The 15,647-nt window shown below is 43.0% G+C and overlaps 1 protein-coding gene across 8 annotated transcripts in view; it reads left to right on the forward strand.

The window, feature by feature from the left end:
- relch (RAB11 binding and LisH domain, coiled-coil and HEAT repeat containing) overlaps positions 1–15,647 on the forward strand; it is a 143,775-nt gene that overhangs the window by 27,194 nt on the left and 100,934 nt on the right. For all 8 annotated transcript variants that reach the window (XR_015078559.1, XR_015078560.1, XM_085989267.1 and 5 more), the window contains exons 3-5: positions 12,721–12,792; positions 12,893–12,957; positions 15,287–15,400. Coding sequence is in view for 6 of the 8 variants with exons in the window: in XM_085989267.1 (XP_085845393.1) it covers positions 12,721–12,792; positions 12,893–12,957; positions 15,287–15,400 (251 nt within the window). In the remaining 2 variants the exon portion in view is untranslated. The remainder of the gene's footprint in view (positions 1–12,720; positions 12,793–12,892; positions 12,958–15,286; positions 15,401–15,647) is intronic.

Below are 15,647 nucleotides of genomic sequence, written 5' to 3' on the forward strand. Positions count from 1 at the left end.
AAGACTTTCTTTAACATAAGAACTAGGAGCGGGAGTAGGCCATACGGCCCTCCGAACCTGCTCCGCCATTCAATAAGATCATGGCTGATCTTCGACCTCAACTCCACTTTCCTGCCCGATCCCCATATCCCTTGATTCCCCTAGAATCCAAAAATCTATCAATCTCAGTCTTTAATATACTCTCAGCGTCCACAGCCCTCTGGGGTTGATAATTCCAAAAGATTCACAACCCTCTGAGTGAAGAAATTCCTCCTCATCTCAGTCTTAAATGGCCGACCCCTTATCCTGAAACTATGCCCCCTAGTTCTAGACTCTCCAGCCGTGGAAAGAACCTCTCCGCATCTACCCCATCAAGCCACCTTTAATCCAATTTTGGGGACTGCTTGGCCTTCAGTGAATCCAGGCAGCTTTACTTTTGGATTCCAGCCGACCGCATGAGATCCAGTGCCTCTGCAACAGGCGGTGCTAGTGTGGGTCTTGTGTAGTACAAAATCAGTTTGTATCGCTTGCAGTGGTTCCAGGAGAGCCTCAGTGCTGGGATGAGGGCAGGAAAGCAGATCAACAGAAGGTGGATTTGGAGACCGAGTAAGGCAAGTCACAGTCAGTGGAGAAGTAAGGAAGTGTTGCTGACCAGTGCGCGAGTTGGCTTCAAAACAGTCTTGTAGGCTGGACTGTCTCATGTGAGCTGTGGAGGACAGAATAGGAGGGGCGAGAAGATGCAAGGACAAATGTTGTGGTATGTTGCATGTGATGTGCACTTTAATTAACCAGGAATCCTGTACTAATGAAAGTTTTGCTGATATACTTTCCATAAAAGGTTTCTTGCCTTGGCCCTGTTTAATGCTTATAGCAGATTTTCCAGGAAGAAAACTGCAAATGTATATTGGTGTAACGGAAGGGCGTGGATTTTTAAATGGTCTGTAATTAAAGATACGTATCTTGGGATCACAAAAGTGCCACAACCATGCTTGAAAAATTCTTGCATTTAAAGGCATTTTTATGTTCATATTTAATTAACTATCAGCACAAATGAGGACAGCTCTGTGGGAATGCTTTTTTTATCTAAATATTCTTCCAAAAGGTGGGAACTACTAGCTAGCAAGTCTATTTAACCTCCGATAGATTTTCTATTGAGCGTTGAACAGATCTAGTTTTTATTGCAAATGTAAATTTGCAAGTAATAATAATAATCAACTTTATTGTCATTGTTAGTGCACAAGTGCAGTACAACGAAATGTAGGCTTGCAGCTCCCGAGAGTTTACATTTAGATTAAGACATTTAAACATTCAACATTCATTTGGCTTGTAATACATAAACATAATAAAGTGCATTGGCAGATGTGCAGGCTTTAGAGTTTATTTGTGGAGTTCAGTAGGATGACAGCCCTGGGAAAGAAGCTGTTCCTAAATCTGGTCGTTCGGGTGCGAATGCATCTGTAGCGTCTCCCAGATGGCAGGAGGGCGAACAGACTGTGGCTGGGGTGGGTAGGGTCTTTGATGATGGTCAGTGACCTCCGTAAACAGTGTTTCTGGTAGATGTTCTCTATGGTCGGTAGCCGGGTGCCGGTAATGCGTTGGGCAGTTTTGACTACCCGCTGCAGGGCTTTCTGGTCATAGGAGCTACAGCTGCCATACCATACTGTGATACAGTTTGTCAGGATGCTCTCTATTGTGCAGCGGTAAAAGTTAGAGAGGATCAGGGGTGACAGGTTACATCCCTTCAGCCTTCTTAGGAAATATAGGCGCTGCTGGGCCTTCTTCGCCAGAGAGGAGGTATTGAGGGACCAGGAGAGGTCTTTCGTGATGTGGACTCTGAGGAACTTAAAGCTGTCCACCCTTTCCACCACAGCCCCATGGATGTGGATGGGGGTGTGACTTCCGCCTTTAGACTTCCTGAAGTCCACAATGATTTCCTTGGTTTTCTTGATGTTAAGGGCCAGGTTATAGTATGCTATGCTATCGTATACTTACACTGAATAGCCATTAAAATGAGTAGAGAAAGTGAAAAGTTGTAGAAATTTTACTGTAGACCTTAGATTTGAAGCAGACTTGGTTTTTTCTAAGATTAGAATTCATTTTAGGCATGTTACACCAAAGCAGGCGAGCTATCATTGCAGATTTAAATTAATCGACAAAAAAAGGTGCAGTCTATATTTCAGAAATGGTAATTGTGGTGGAGTTTGCATTTCTCCACCGGCAGTGATAAAGACCAGTAAAATATAACAACCTAGATCTGGGGGTCCTCTTTGAAATGTTTGCCTGTAAGCATTGCATTTGGTAATAGTGGAGTAACTTAAAAAGAAGTGCAGCAGAGGAAGATATATATTACAGCTGAATAGCTGAAAGCAAGCTGGTGGTTCAGTATTTAAACCCAACAAAATGTGCGTGAAGATGCTACACCTGTCTGCTTACGCCTGCCTCCATACTCGTCCGTGCTGGGTTGTTGCTGTAACTTGATCTCATAATCCCTTTGCTTCACAGCATTATGTTCCTATGTGCTTGTAGTCTTACTGATACTGAACCTTGCTGTTTTTGACATGCTCCTACATCTGTGAAATTCTGTCGTTTTTTTTTGTTTCCATCCATTAGGATTGGTTGTTCTGCACTGTTGATCTACAGTATTGGAAAAAGTACTCATCCATTATGAAACTTTTAGTCTCTCGTTTAGTATTGTCAGCCGTGGCTCAGTGGGCCGCACCCTTGCCTCTTGAGTCAGAAGGTTGTGGGTTCAAGTCCCACTCCAGAGATTTGAGCGCAAAAATCTAGGCTGACACTCCAGTGCAGTGCTGAGGGAGTGCTGCACTGTCGGAGGTGCCGTCTTTTGGATGAGGCGTTAAACCGAGGACCCGTCTACCCCCTCGGGTGGACATAAAAATCCCACGGGCACTATTTCAAAGAGCAGGCCCTGGTATCCTGGCCAATATTTAACCCTCAATCACCATCACTAAAAACATTATCTGGCCATTATCACATTGCTGTTTGTGGGAGCTTGCTGTGCGCAAATTGGCTGCAATTTCCTACATTACAACAGCGACTACACTTCAAAAGTGTACACTTCATTGACTGTAAAGCACTTTGGGACGTCCCGTGGTTGTGAAAGGCGCCATATAAATGCAAGTCTTTCATTGTAGTTTTAGAAGATGATGCACTCCTAGAATTGGAGATATGGGGGCGGGGCATGGGCCACCCCAGGCTTAAAAGTTCTTGAGCTCCTCACTGGAAGCAAAGTGACAGTACTTGACAAACGGCAATCCCTTGCTCTGGCCCAAAACACATTCCCAAGAAGGAGCACCTGACCCTCCTGGTTGCTTATACACAATAGTGCAGCTGAGATGAGGCTTTGCTGATGGAAAAGAGGGATAGCACAGCACACAGGTGCCCCAATATACTGCGTTGCCAAAATTAAATTGTATTTTTTTTTAATCTCTGCATTTTGGTCTGATTTTCAATCGCAGCCTAAACTAGTAGAAGACCAGGTGCGAATCTGCTAATGGTACGATTTTCCTGAAAGTAGTTGTTACTCTGTGGTCGTAGCATAAAGTTGTTGTTCAGCTGATGCATATGTAAATTTGAGATCTGTTCAGTAATTAAAAATAAAAGCTGAAGTTACAAGAAAAATCGACCAGGATCTTGGCTCCTGATTGCTGTCGGTGATCCTTAATGGAAAGTCCATGTTGGAGGCAGTTGGAATTAGAGTATAAATTTCCCCATTTTTTCTTCCCCCCCCCCCAATCAAATCTTCCTGTACATTCATCTTGCATACTTTTTTTTAAAAACACTACCTTATGAAATATTTTGACAATTGAAAATCTGCTTTAATACTAACTAGTGGCAAAACATTTACAGAAATATTCCAAAATTCTCAACCAATATACATTCTCTTGAGAAATAGAAACTCCACAGGATAAGTGATCCATCCGTGGCTAACTAAAGAAGTTAAGGATGGTATTGGATTAAAAGAGGCGGCTTACAAAGTTGCGAAGAATAGTATTAAGCTTGAGGATTGGGAGAGCTTTAGAACCAGCAAAGGATGACCAAAAAAGTGATGAGGGAGAAAATAAAATGAGTAAACTAGCAAGAAATAGAAACCGATTGCAAGAGCTTCGACAACTTTGTAAAAAGGAAGAGTAGCAAAAGTAAACGTTGGTCCCTTAGTGGCTGAGACTGGAGAAATTATAATGGGGAACAAGGAAATGGCAGAGACTTTAAACAAATATTTTGTATCTGTCTTCACTGTAGAAAACACGAAAAGCATATCAAAAATAGTGGGGAACCCAGGGGCTAATGAGAGTGAGGAACTTAAAGTAATTAAGACCAGTAAAAAGCTGACAAAGCCCTGGACCCAATGGCCTACATCCTAGGGTTCTAAAGAGGTGGCTGCAGAGATAGTGGATGCATTGGTTGTGATCTTCCAAAATTCCCCAGATTCTAGAATGGTCCCAGCGAATTGGAAGGTAGCAAATGTAACACCGCTATTCATGAAGGACGTGACTGCTGCCATTGAACCAGAAGCTGCGAAGAAGCGTTCTGTGCATGCGCGCTTCCGGTTCATTACGGGAGTGAGCTCATTTATTTATTTTTTTTAATTTTAAAGCCGGGAAGGGAGCGGGCTCTTTTTATTAAAAAAAAAAGAAACGTGCTTCCGGTCGTTGGCTGAAGTCACCGATTCATGAAAGGAGGGCGAGCGAAAACGGGGAACCACAGGCCAGTTAGCCTGACGCATATCGTCAGGAAAATTCTGGAATCTATTATTAAGGAAGTGTTAACCGGGCACTTAGAAAATCATAATATGATTAGACATAGTCAACATGGTTTTATGAAAGGGAAATCATATTTGACAAATTAGAGCATCACAGAAACCTCACAGTGCAGATAGAGGCCATTTCGGCCCATCGAGCCTGCACCGACACATATCCCACCCGATCCCTGTAACCCCTACACCACCCTATCCCCGTAACCCCACGTATTTAAGCCCCCTAACACTAAGGGTCAATTTATCATAGCCAATCAACCTAACCCGCACATCTTTGGACTGTGGGAGGAAACCGGAGCACCCGGAGGAAACCCACGCAAACACGGGGAGAATGTCTGTGTGGAGTTTGCACAGTCGCCCGAGGCCGGATTCGAACCCGGGTCCCTGGCGCTGTGAGGCAACAGTGCTAACCACTATGCCACCGAGCTTTTTGAGGCTGTAACTGGCAGGTTGAGGAAATGAGAGGTTATTCACTTTGGTAGGAAGAATAGAAAAACAGAATATTTTTTAAATGGTGAGAAACTATTGGTGTTCAGAGATTTAGGTGTCCTCGTGCAGGAAACACACGGCATGCAGGTACAGCAAGTAATTAGGAAGGCAAATGGCATGCACGTTGGCCTTTATTTCAAGGGGGTTGGAGTTCAAGAGTAAGGAAATCTTGCTACACAAGCAAAATACTACAGTTACTGGAAATTTGAAATAAAAACAGAAAATGCTGGCAACACTCAGCGGGTCAGGCAGCATCTGTGGAGAGAGAAACAGAGTTAACGTTGCAGCTCGATGACCCTTCGTCAGAACTTTCATTTTGACCTGCTGAGTATTTCCAGCATTTTCTGTTTTTATTTCAGAAGTCTTACTATAATTGTGCAGGGCTTTAGTGAGACCACACCTCTGGAGTACTGTGCACAGTTTTGGTCTCCTTATCTGAGGAAGGATATGCTTGCCTTGGAGACGGTGCAATGAAGATTCACTAGATTGATTACTGGGATGAGAGGGTTGTCCTGAAGGCCAGATGAATAGATTGGGCCTGTACTCTCTAGAGTTTAGAAGAATGAGAGGTGAAGATTCTGAGGGGGGATTGACAGGGTCGATGCTGAGAGGCTGTTTCCCCTGGCTGGAGAGTCTAGAACTAGGGGTCGGCCATTTAAGACGGAGATGAGGAGGAATTTCTTCACTGAGGGTGGTGAATCTTTGGAATTCTCTGCCCCAGAGGGCTGTGGATGCTGAATCGTTGAATATATTCAAGGCTGAGATCGATAGATTTTTGGACTCTAGGGGAATCAATGGAGATGGGGATCGGGCGGGAAAGTGGAGTTGAGGTCGAAGACCAGCCATGATCTGATTGAATGGCGGAGCCGGCTCGAGGGGCCGTATGGCCGACTCCTGCTCCTAATTCTTATGTTCTCGTGTGACGTAAATGTAACGAATGTAATCTTTAATGTCAACTAAATTTTGGAACCGTTGGGATTAATACATTTTCTTCAATCTTGCATTCCTCTTCCCCCTCCGTTTCCAACCCGTCTTTCACCTCTTCCCCCTCACCCCTCCCCACAAACTAGCATAAAAAGAAACCTTAAATTGCTTGTAATAATGGGAGCTGTTTGTTTACATATGTCTATAACTCTGTAATAAAGCAAGGAATTCCGTTTCCTGGAAATGATGTTCGTATTCTGAACTTCTGCCCTGTCTTGTAGTGAATGCTGGTATATAAAAATAGATTGGTTGTAAAATACCCGTGAATGATCCTTTTATTAACTGTGACTGATACAAGACTCTTGGCACACAACTACAAGCAATTTAAGTTTGTGTACATCCACAGCATTTTTTAAACAACGAACCTTACAAGAAATTATAAAACCTTGAAATATTCTAGGTATGGAAAATCACCTTTTTTTAATGACTTTGGAGTTGTTGCAATTAGAATTTTACATAAGCAGTAAGACTAGCAAATTCTCGGTCGGGGTGTCAATCTCACTTAATGTGGTGAGCCTGATCCGACATCCTGGCACTTGGCGTGGGCCACAATCAGCAAAGTTATTGGTAGAAACTGGTAGAGATGAAAATCCGGAATGCGCGAGAGGCCAGATTATCGGCCACGCAGTGACGTTGAAAATGACCCACATCGTCTTAGGCTTTATATTATGTAAATATTATCGTTTGTTTACAACCACATCATTTCTAATCCTCCTATGCGTCTAATGCAGTTTGTAGAACTGAAATAAGGCTGTTGGTTTTTAAATTTCTGAAGAAGGTCACTATACAGGCAAAATGGTCACAGTTTCCTTTTTCCAAAGTGGGTGGAGTGGCCAGTTCTGGGTAGGTGATACCGTCAATACAGAATGCTTTCTCGTCCTTCTGTTGCTTTGGTGGACTGGCGAGAATAGGAGAGAGAGATGGTTAAGTACAAAACGGTGTCCAGGATTGACCATCTTTCAGAAAACCAGGTTTGGCCTTCCAAATTTTTCATCCCCATTTTTACTCCATATGTTACAGCATCTGCAGATCAACAGTGCATTATAATAGTGTACAGTCCATGCTTTATATCTATCAGTTCTTTGATCTGTGCATGCATAATGTTATCAGAAGCACGGTAGCTCATTCAAGACATAATTGGACAATTTTGTTTTTGGTCCAAACTGAAACTTTGCCATGATTTGTTGACTGTTTTATATCATGTGAATTTTTTCCATACTGTTTCCTTTAGGCAGTGCTTTTAATTTTGGCTTTAAATAAGATGCCAGTGAAACATGACAGCGTTGTACTTGACAAGAATTTAATAATAAATAGAAACATTAACAATACTGCTTGATTTTCTTTTCCCCAGGAGAAATAGGGGAAGCATCTTAGTATACTGCTGCAGCGGGGGATTAACAGGTGATAGAAACATAGAAGATAGGAGCAGGAGTAGGCCATTTGGCCCCTCGAGCCTGCTCCGCCATTTAATGAGATCATGGCTAATCATCCAAATTCAGTACCCTGTCCCTGCCTTCTCCCCATATCCCTTGATCCCTTCAGCCTTAAGAAATATATCCAACTCCTTGACTATATTTAATGAATTGGCCTCAACTGCCTTGTGTGGTAGAGAATGCCACAGGTTCACCACTCTCTGGGTGAAGAAATTCCTCCTCATCTCTGTCCTAAATGGCTTACCCCTTATCCTTAGACTGTGACCCCTGGTTCTGGACTCCCCCGCCATCAGGAACATCCTTCCTGCATCTAGTCTGTCCAGTCCTGTTAGAATTTTATAAGTTTCAATGAGATCCCCCCTCATTCTTCTAAACTCCAGCGAGTATAAGCCCAATCGACCCAATCTCTCCTCATACGTCATTCCTGCCATCCCAGGTATCAGTCTGGTGAGAGAGAAGGCCCTCTCAGAATAGTCATAATCGTACTTGGGATCTGAATGGAGCGTTTTCTTGCTCTTTATGTTCTTATCACAGTTGAATTGTCTTTGGGCAACTGTTGGTGCCAGAGAAACTATCTAAATTGATTTTTTTTTTAATTCATTTGTGGGATGTGAGCATCGCTGGCAAGACCAGCATTTATTGCCCATCCCTAGTTGCCCTCGAGGGTGGTGGTGAGTTGCCTTCTTGAACCGCTGCAGTCCGTGTGGTGAAGGTGCTCCCACAGTGCTGTTAGGGAAGGGGTTCCAGGATTTTGACCCAGCGACGATGAAGGATTGTCCGATATATTTCCAAGTCAGGATGGCGTGTGACTTGGAGATGGTGGCGTTCCCATGCACCTGCTTCCCTTGCCCTTCTAAGTGGTAGAGTTTGTGGGTTTGGGAGGTGCTGTTGAAGATGTTCACTAGCTTTTGCACTATGTTTTACTGAAACAAAATCTTTGCAGTGAGAGAGATTTATGATGGGAGGTCCCGTTGTGTATTATGCATATGGACGTATTGGGGCTGGTAATCTGATAGGTATTTTGGCCTAGAGTCGCCGCTCCTTTGTGCTGTTTTTTTTTCAACGCAATTCGCCCGATATCTGCATAACCGGCGCAAAAGTTCAAAGAATTTTAAGTGCAAATTGCATTTACCACAAATTGCATTTCTGCGATCTTTTGTGCTAGTTTTAAAAACCTCATGCTGGATGCAGGTCCCGCCACAAAACTGGCCACACTCCCAGGACCATGGTGAGTTTCCGCTAATTGCGCTCGTTTGTGAGCCTTTGAGGACACTCCCAAAATTAAGCTGGAACTTTTGGACGCAAAGACACTAATGGAAAGGTTTTGAATGAATTGTTTTTCATTTACTAAGGAACTGGCCATTGTACCCCAACCTAACTTTGGAGCAAAGATTTCTCCATAACCATCAACATTGCTATTTACCACCCACCCCACTCCCAGCGATGGAGTTAAATGCTTCATTTCGCTATATGTTTGATTGGCAGCAAGTGATTTGGAGTAATCAGTAGTCTTGGGTTTCAATCGGGTACAATGGCGCCTACCCATCGAATGTCGTCAATTTATTTGAACCCACAGAAGATTTATCATCTCACCAGATGACTTGTTTAAAGTTTTGTATCCAACAGAGATTTCTATTTCTTGTGTTTTTAAACCAGTTAAAGTTTTAAGTATACAGCTGAAAATCTATAAAAAGAACTGGAAATAACCTTCAGGCCAGCTCTCCCATTCATAGCTTCATCAGCAGTAAATTGCAAGATGAATCTTGCCCATTGTGGCTGGAGATAAAAGTGCACGTCACCATGGCAGCATAGTGCCTCATTAGTTAGTATATGGTCCCACACAAGAGATTAGCGTGCAAAATTAAGGCACATGGGATTGGGGACAAGGTATTGACTTGGATAGAGAACTGGTTGGCGGACAGAAAGCAAAGAGTTGGAATAAACGGGTTGTTTTCTGAGTGGCAGGCAGTGACTAGTGGGGAACCGCAAGGATCGGTCCTAGGACCCCAGCTGTTCACAATATATATTAATGATCTGGACGAGGGAATTGGATGTAATATCTCCAAATTTGCAGACGACACAAAGCTGGGCGGGAGGGTAAGCTGCGAGGAGGATGTCGGGAAACTCCAGTACGATTTGGACAGGTTGGGTGATTGGGCAGAAACATGGCAAATGCACTATAATGTGGATAAATGTGAGGTTATCCACTTTGGTGCCCAAAACAGGAAGGCAGATTATTATTTGAATAGCAATAGATTGGGAGAAGGGGAAGTGCAAAGAGACCTGGGGGTCCTTGTGCAACAGTCGCTGAAGGTAAGCATGCAGGTGCAGCAGGCGGTTAAGAAGGCAAATGGTATGTTGGCCTTCGTAGCAAGAGGGTTCGAGTACAGGAACAAGGATGTCTTGCTACAGTTGTACAGGGCCTTGGTGAGACCGCACCTTGAGTACTGTGTGCAGTTTTGGTCGCCTTACCTGAGGAAGGACGTTCTTGCCATGGAGGGAGTGCAGCGAAGATTCACCAGGCTGATACCTGGCATGGCAGGAATGACGTATGAGGAGAGATTGTGTCGATTGGGCTTATACTCACTGGAGTTTAGAAGATTGAGAAGGGATCTCATCGAAACCTATAAAATTCTGTCAGGTCTGGACAGACTAGATGCAGGAAGGATGTTTCTGATGGCCGGGGAGTCCAGAACCAGGGGACATAGTCTAAGGATAAGGGGTAAGCCATTTAGGACTGAAATGAGGAGGAATTTCTTCACCCAGAGAGTGGTGAACCTGTGGAATTCTCTGCCACAGAGGGTGGTGGAGGCCAGTTCATTAAATATATTCAAAAAAGAGTTGGATATCACAGAATCACAGAAACCTCACAGTACAGATAGAGGCCATTTCGGCCCGTCGAGCCTGCACCGACACATATCCCTCCCAATCCCCGTAACCCCTACACCAACACATATCCCACCCTATCCCTGTAACCCCACGTATTTAATCCCCCTAACACTAAGGGTCAATTTTTAATTTTTTTTTTATCATAGCCAATCAACCTAACCTGCACATCTTTGGACTGTGGGAGGAAACCGGAGCACCCGGAGAAAACCCACGCAAACACGGGGAGAATGTGCAAACTCCACACAGACAGTCACCCGAGGCCGGATTCGAACCCGGGTCCCTGGCGCTGTGAGGCAACAGTGCTAACCACTATGCCACCGTGCTGGTGGCATAGTGGTTAGCACTGTTGCCTCACAGCGCATATATTTCTTGAGGCTAAAGGGATCAAGGGATATGGGGAAAGGCAGGGACAGGGTACTGAATTTGGATGATCAGCCATGATCACATTGAATGGCGGAGCAGGCTCGAAGGGCCGAATGGCCTACTCCTCCTATCTTCTATGTTTCTATGATTGAGCCGTATTTAGTGACAAAACCAAACTTGAGCTTTCATCACAGTTTGGGCATGCTATCTTGATGCTCCTGGATGCTAATGAAATATTAAGAGCTGGAGTATGATTATAGGTTGCTCAGCTTGCACTACTCTGTTCCCACCTCACTCATTAGGGAACGGTGCTGAGCAAACCGTTGCCAGAACATGCCTTTCAGAAGATAATGTGATCTCTGCACTGAGCGAATGGAAGGTAACGGCTACCAAAAGTTTACATTGGTCAGGACAGTACAAGGATGCGAGCAATATAGATCTATACGGACCAGTATACAACTAACTACAATCAGTTAGTCCCAGAACCAACAGTAGAGGTGGCAAGAAGCCAACGGGACTAAGGTTGAAAACACTCGGCTGCTGCTTTTTGGTTCCGAAAAAGTGAAGCGAGCCCAAGTAACTCAATGAAAACCAGACAAGTCCTTTCTTATTGAGTGTGGCAGATATGAACCAGGAATCCAAAAATATACACGTAGAGTAGTTGTTCGAGTATGCCCAAATGATTTGTTGGTCTCGCCAATCTGTCTTGAACTGCCATGCTAACAAGTATGTTGCATCTAGCAGTCCAGATGAAAAGTGATGTTGGTGAAATGACACCTCCAATCCAAAAGGTTTGAAGGTTTTCGATGTTGGATTCTATGACTGGGACTGGGGACTGTTGGTTAGAATGTGGAACTCACTACCACAAGGAGCGGTTGAGGCGAAGAGCCTAGATGCATTCAAGGGGAAGCGAGATAAACAGATGAGGGAGAATAGAAGAGAAGGATATGTTGATGGGGTGAGATGAAGAGGGGTGGGAGGAAGCTCCTGTGGCGCATAAACGCCAGCATGGACCTGTTGGGCCGAATGGCCTGTTTCCATGCTGGAAAGTTCTGTGTGAAATGTTTCCAAAACACTGCACCGAATTGTATCACGCACATTGCATTGGACCCAATATCCGTACTACAGATATAGAGAGCCTGTTCAGTACCAGAGAGAGTAGAGCCATGGTCATCGCACTGACCCGCTAAATTTCAGTGCATGCATTTGATGGTGGCAATTCTAAATGGGGTCCTGTGTTCTGCAAATGAAGAGCTTTATTGTGAACTGCTATTATGTTGTGTTGCGTGCTTTCGCTTTTTATTTAGGGTTGATGTATAGTTTGCTTTGAAAGAGGAAGGAACCCTTTGTTTAGCCCAGTGTCCTTTTTTTAATTGTACAATTGCTGCTGATGATTTTGATACTTGCTGCGATTATCTCTGTAGTGCCTTTTAACTAATTCCTCAAATGAGATTTTTGCTCAACATTCGGAGCAACTTCATTTTTAAATCTGGTTTAAATTTGCTAAAGATTAAATGCCGTAAGCAATGGCTGCTATAAGGATTAAGTATAGCTACTCCGCTATTTAATGCTTTCAGTATATTTTTGCGCAGCCTGAACTGAGATTCTAGCATTAAATGTGAAAGTATGGAAAAAATCTCACCAAACTATTCTTGTGCAAACTCTGCTGCATGTATTCACAGATTCCATAGATTGCATGCGTTCTGTTTTCAAAACTGTGTTTTCTTTTATTTTCACACCCATCCTTGTTTTTATTTTTCTTTCTCCTTGGTTGGATTCCTCTGTGTGTTTAATACAACCCCTGTCCAGTCCTGGAATTTGAACTACGGAAAGCCAAGGAGACCATTCAGTCCCTTCGTGCCAACCTGACACAAGCTGCAGGTGGTGTACATTATACTTTCTCTTTTTTTCTACTTTGATAATGCATAAGCAAACCTGGGATGTTTAACAGAGGTGTAAATCTATTTTTTTGCTTTTTCAGCTTTCGCAGAAAGCGATGTTCCTTTACAGGAACGGAAAAATTATAAATCCAGCCCTGAAATTCAGGTAAGGTTTCACAAAGTCATGGCGAATGAGGATTTTATTGGAAAAGTTCAGGCTAACTGAGGAAACCAAATACTTTCCTGGAGTAATTTCTTTGGTGCTTGAGTATCTGGTCTTTACATTTTGGGGAAAATTATGCTCTAGTTATTGTGGGGGGGAGGGAGAGAGAAAATCTGTCTGCGCTCCCAAATTAATAATTTGTCTGAAAACGTATCTTGGATATGTGCTTTGCCTATCCTTTGATTAACATTTAACTTTCTGGTATCCGGCACGGACAGGACCGAGCTGGTGCCGGAGAATCGAGCGCTATAGTTAAAAGATACGGAGCTCAGCGCTCCGTCTAAAGCAACAAACTCTTGCTTCAGCACAGCTTGCAAGCGTCTCTGTAGCTTAGCAACAGCTTCAGTTAGACGCTTGCACAGCCAGAAATGAGTTAAAAAAAAGTAACTAAAAGTAAAAAAAAGTTATCTGAACCGACTCCTGAATTTTGCCGGTTAACCGACATTTCTGGTTATTTAGTGGCCGGTTAATCGAAAGTTTCCTGTATTACTGTGGAAAAGCCCAAAGTTTTTGTCCGTTCCACTGGTTGAAATGGGGGATGGGCGCACAGCGCAGCCAGTGTCGGAGCAGTGAATGATGGACCGCAACTTCAGGATTTCCGCGTTGGGATACGCGTGCACTACATCCTGAAGTTGCGGTCCGTTTCAGAGGGGTAATAACAGTGAACCCTGTTAGTTCGCTGTCATTACCTGCAGCAAATTCCGGCCCAATGTTTTCTCTCGGGAATTCCGAGAGAGAGAGCTTGCTTTGTTCCCTTGCTTCTCCTGTGTTTGCTGCTTGAAAGCTGGATTGTTATCTGGAACTTTGGGATTTTGCACTGTTTCCTGAAAAGGAATACTCCAATCCTCAAATTCCTCTGAAAGAAGCAGTCTATCCATAAAAATGTTAGACTTCTGTGATATAATTGGAATATATAACTTGGAATTGGGGTATGTGTAGAAAAACATGCTGCTGCTGATTTGGTTGTCACAGTTCACTTGTGTCTGATGGAGTGCCTCTTCATGTGCATTATCTGAACACAATGTATGAGTTGTTTTTAAAATAAAATGATGCAATGTATTAGATTGCTGGTGAAGCAACAGGATGATCAGTGGTATAAACTCATCACTTCCTAATCGCCAGTGTACTCTGTTAATTTTAAACTCTCGATTAAAATTATAATTGCATTTTCTATGTGGCTGATCTCATAATTGTTTTAAATTTCCTTTTATTATTTTTTATTTAAAGACACACTACATTTTGATGTAGTGGTTTTAGATTCATGCTCGAAAGGCATTCATGCTGTGCATGAAAAATATCAAGGCCTTGGAGAGGGTGCAGAGGAGATTTAAGAGCTGTTCAAAATTGAGGGGCTTTGATGGTAAATAAGGAGAAACTGTTTTCACTGGCAGGAGGGTCAGTAACCAAAGGACACAGATTTGAGCTAATTGGCAAAAGAACCAGAGCGGCAGTGAGGAGAAATTGTTTTGCTGCAGTGAGTTGTGATTGCAATGCACTGCCTGAAAGGGAATTGGATATATACTTGAAAAGGAAGTTATTTGCAGGGCTGTTGGGAAAGAGATGGGGGGGGGGTGTGGGACTAATTGATTAGCTCTACCAAAGAGTCAGGACAGGCCAAATGGCCCCCTTTCTGTGCTGTAGGATTCGATGATTGAGTCTATGAGCTCCAAGGCGTGTATATTGAAGGTCTTAGCACAGCAGCGACATTCTGTACCCTGCATCACCCCACACCAAATTGAGCCCTGGCTTGGTAAAATACTTGGTTTTTGATCATTTGCCACTCACTGCTGCCTAAGTAAGATTTAATAGAATTTGTTAGGTATAAATGTGATCGATTTTCACCAAAACGTTTGACATTGTAATTAAAGAAGCAAAAGAAATTGAGTCTTGCATTAAGGTGCGTTTGACGGTGATAATGTTCAGTTGTGACTGTGAAATAAAATTGTCCTTTGATAGTTGGTATCGTTGATATTTTGTTGGTTCCGTTTCCTTTATTTTGAAATGTACTTCCTCTTTAATATGTTGAGGCCTGCTGAATTTTGTACGTTTCTCAAATATAAGGTTAATTAGTCAAGGATTTCTTTTAATGGTTAAAGGGAGGGTAAATCTTTTCCGTTGTCACCTAGCCTCTGAATGCGTGATGTATTAAATTGCTTCACTGGTAGGATCCCCTCTCTCGTTGGAAAGACACTCGGTATTTTCCGTTCAGAATATTTGTGGCTGCTTTGCTGTGTTGTGAACTCAAATTATCATTTCTGTTTTTTTTATATAGGAAGCTGTTAAACCTCTTGAAAAAAGAGCATTAAATTTCCTAGTGAATGAATATTTATTGAAGATTAATTACAAACTCACCTCAATAACCTTTTCAGATGAAAATGATGACCAGGTAATAATGTTTAGAATGTGTGTGTATATATATATATATATATTCATGAGCAATCCAGTGTGAAGTTGATAAATTTTAACTTTTGGTGATGTATGAGGCACCTGTGTGCGCACTTGCAATGCCCGTAGCCTTTAGATGGCATTTATTAATGGCGTGGTTATTGGGGAAATCAACAATACGTTTAGAACTGGTCAATTTAAAAATTACATTTGCTGATCTCGCGAGGCTTTGCCCGTAGGGATTCAAG

This window comes from Somniosus microcephalus, chromosome 5 (assembly GCF_052327205.1).
Source record: "Somniosus microcephalus isolate GS21.2 chromosome 5, FLI_Smic_1.0, whole genome shotgun sequence".
In the NCBI taxonomy this organism is placed as follows: Eukaryota; Metazoa; Chordata; class Chondrichthyes; order Squaliformes; family Somniosidae; genus Somniosus; species Somniosus microcephalus.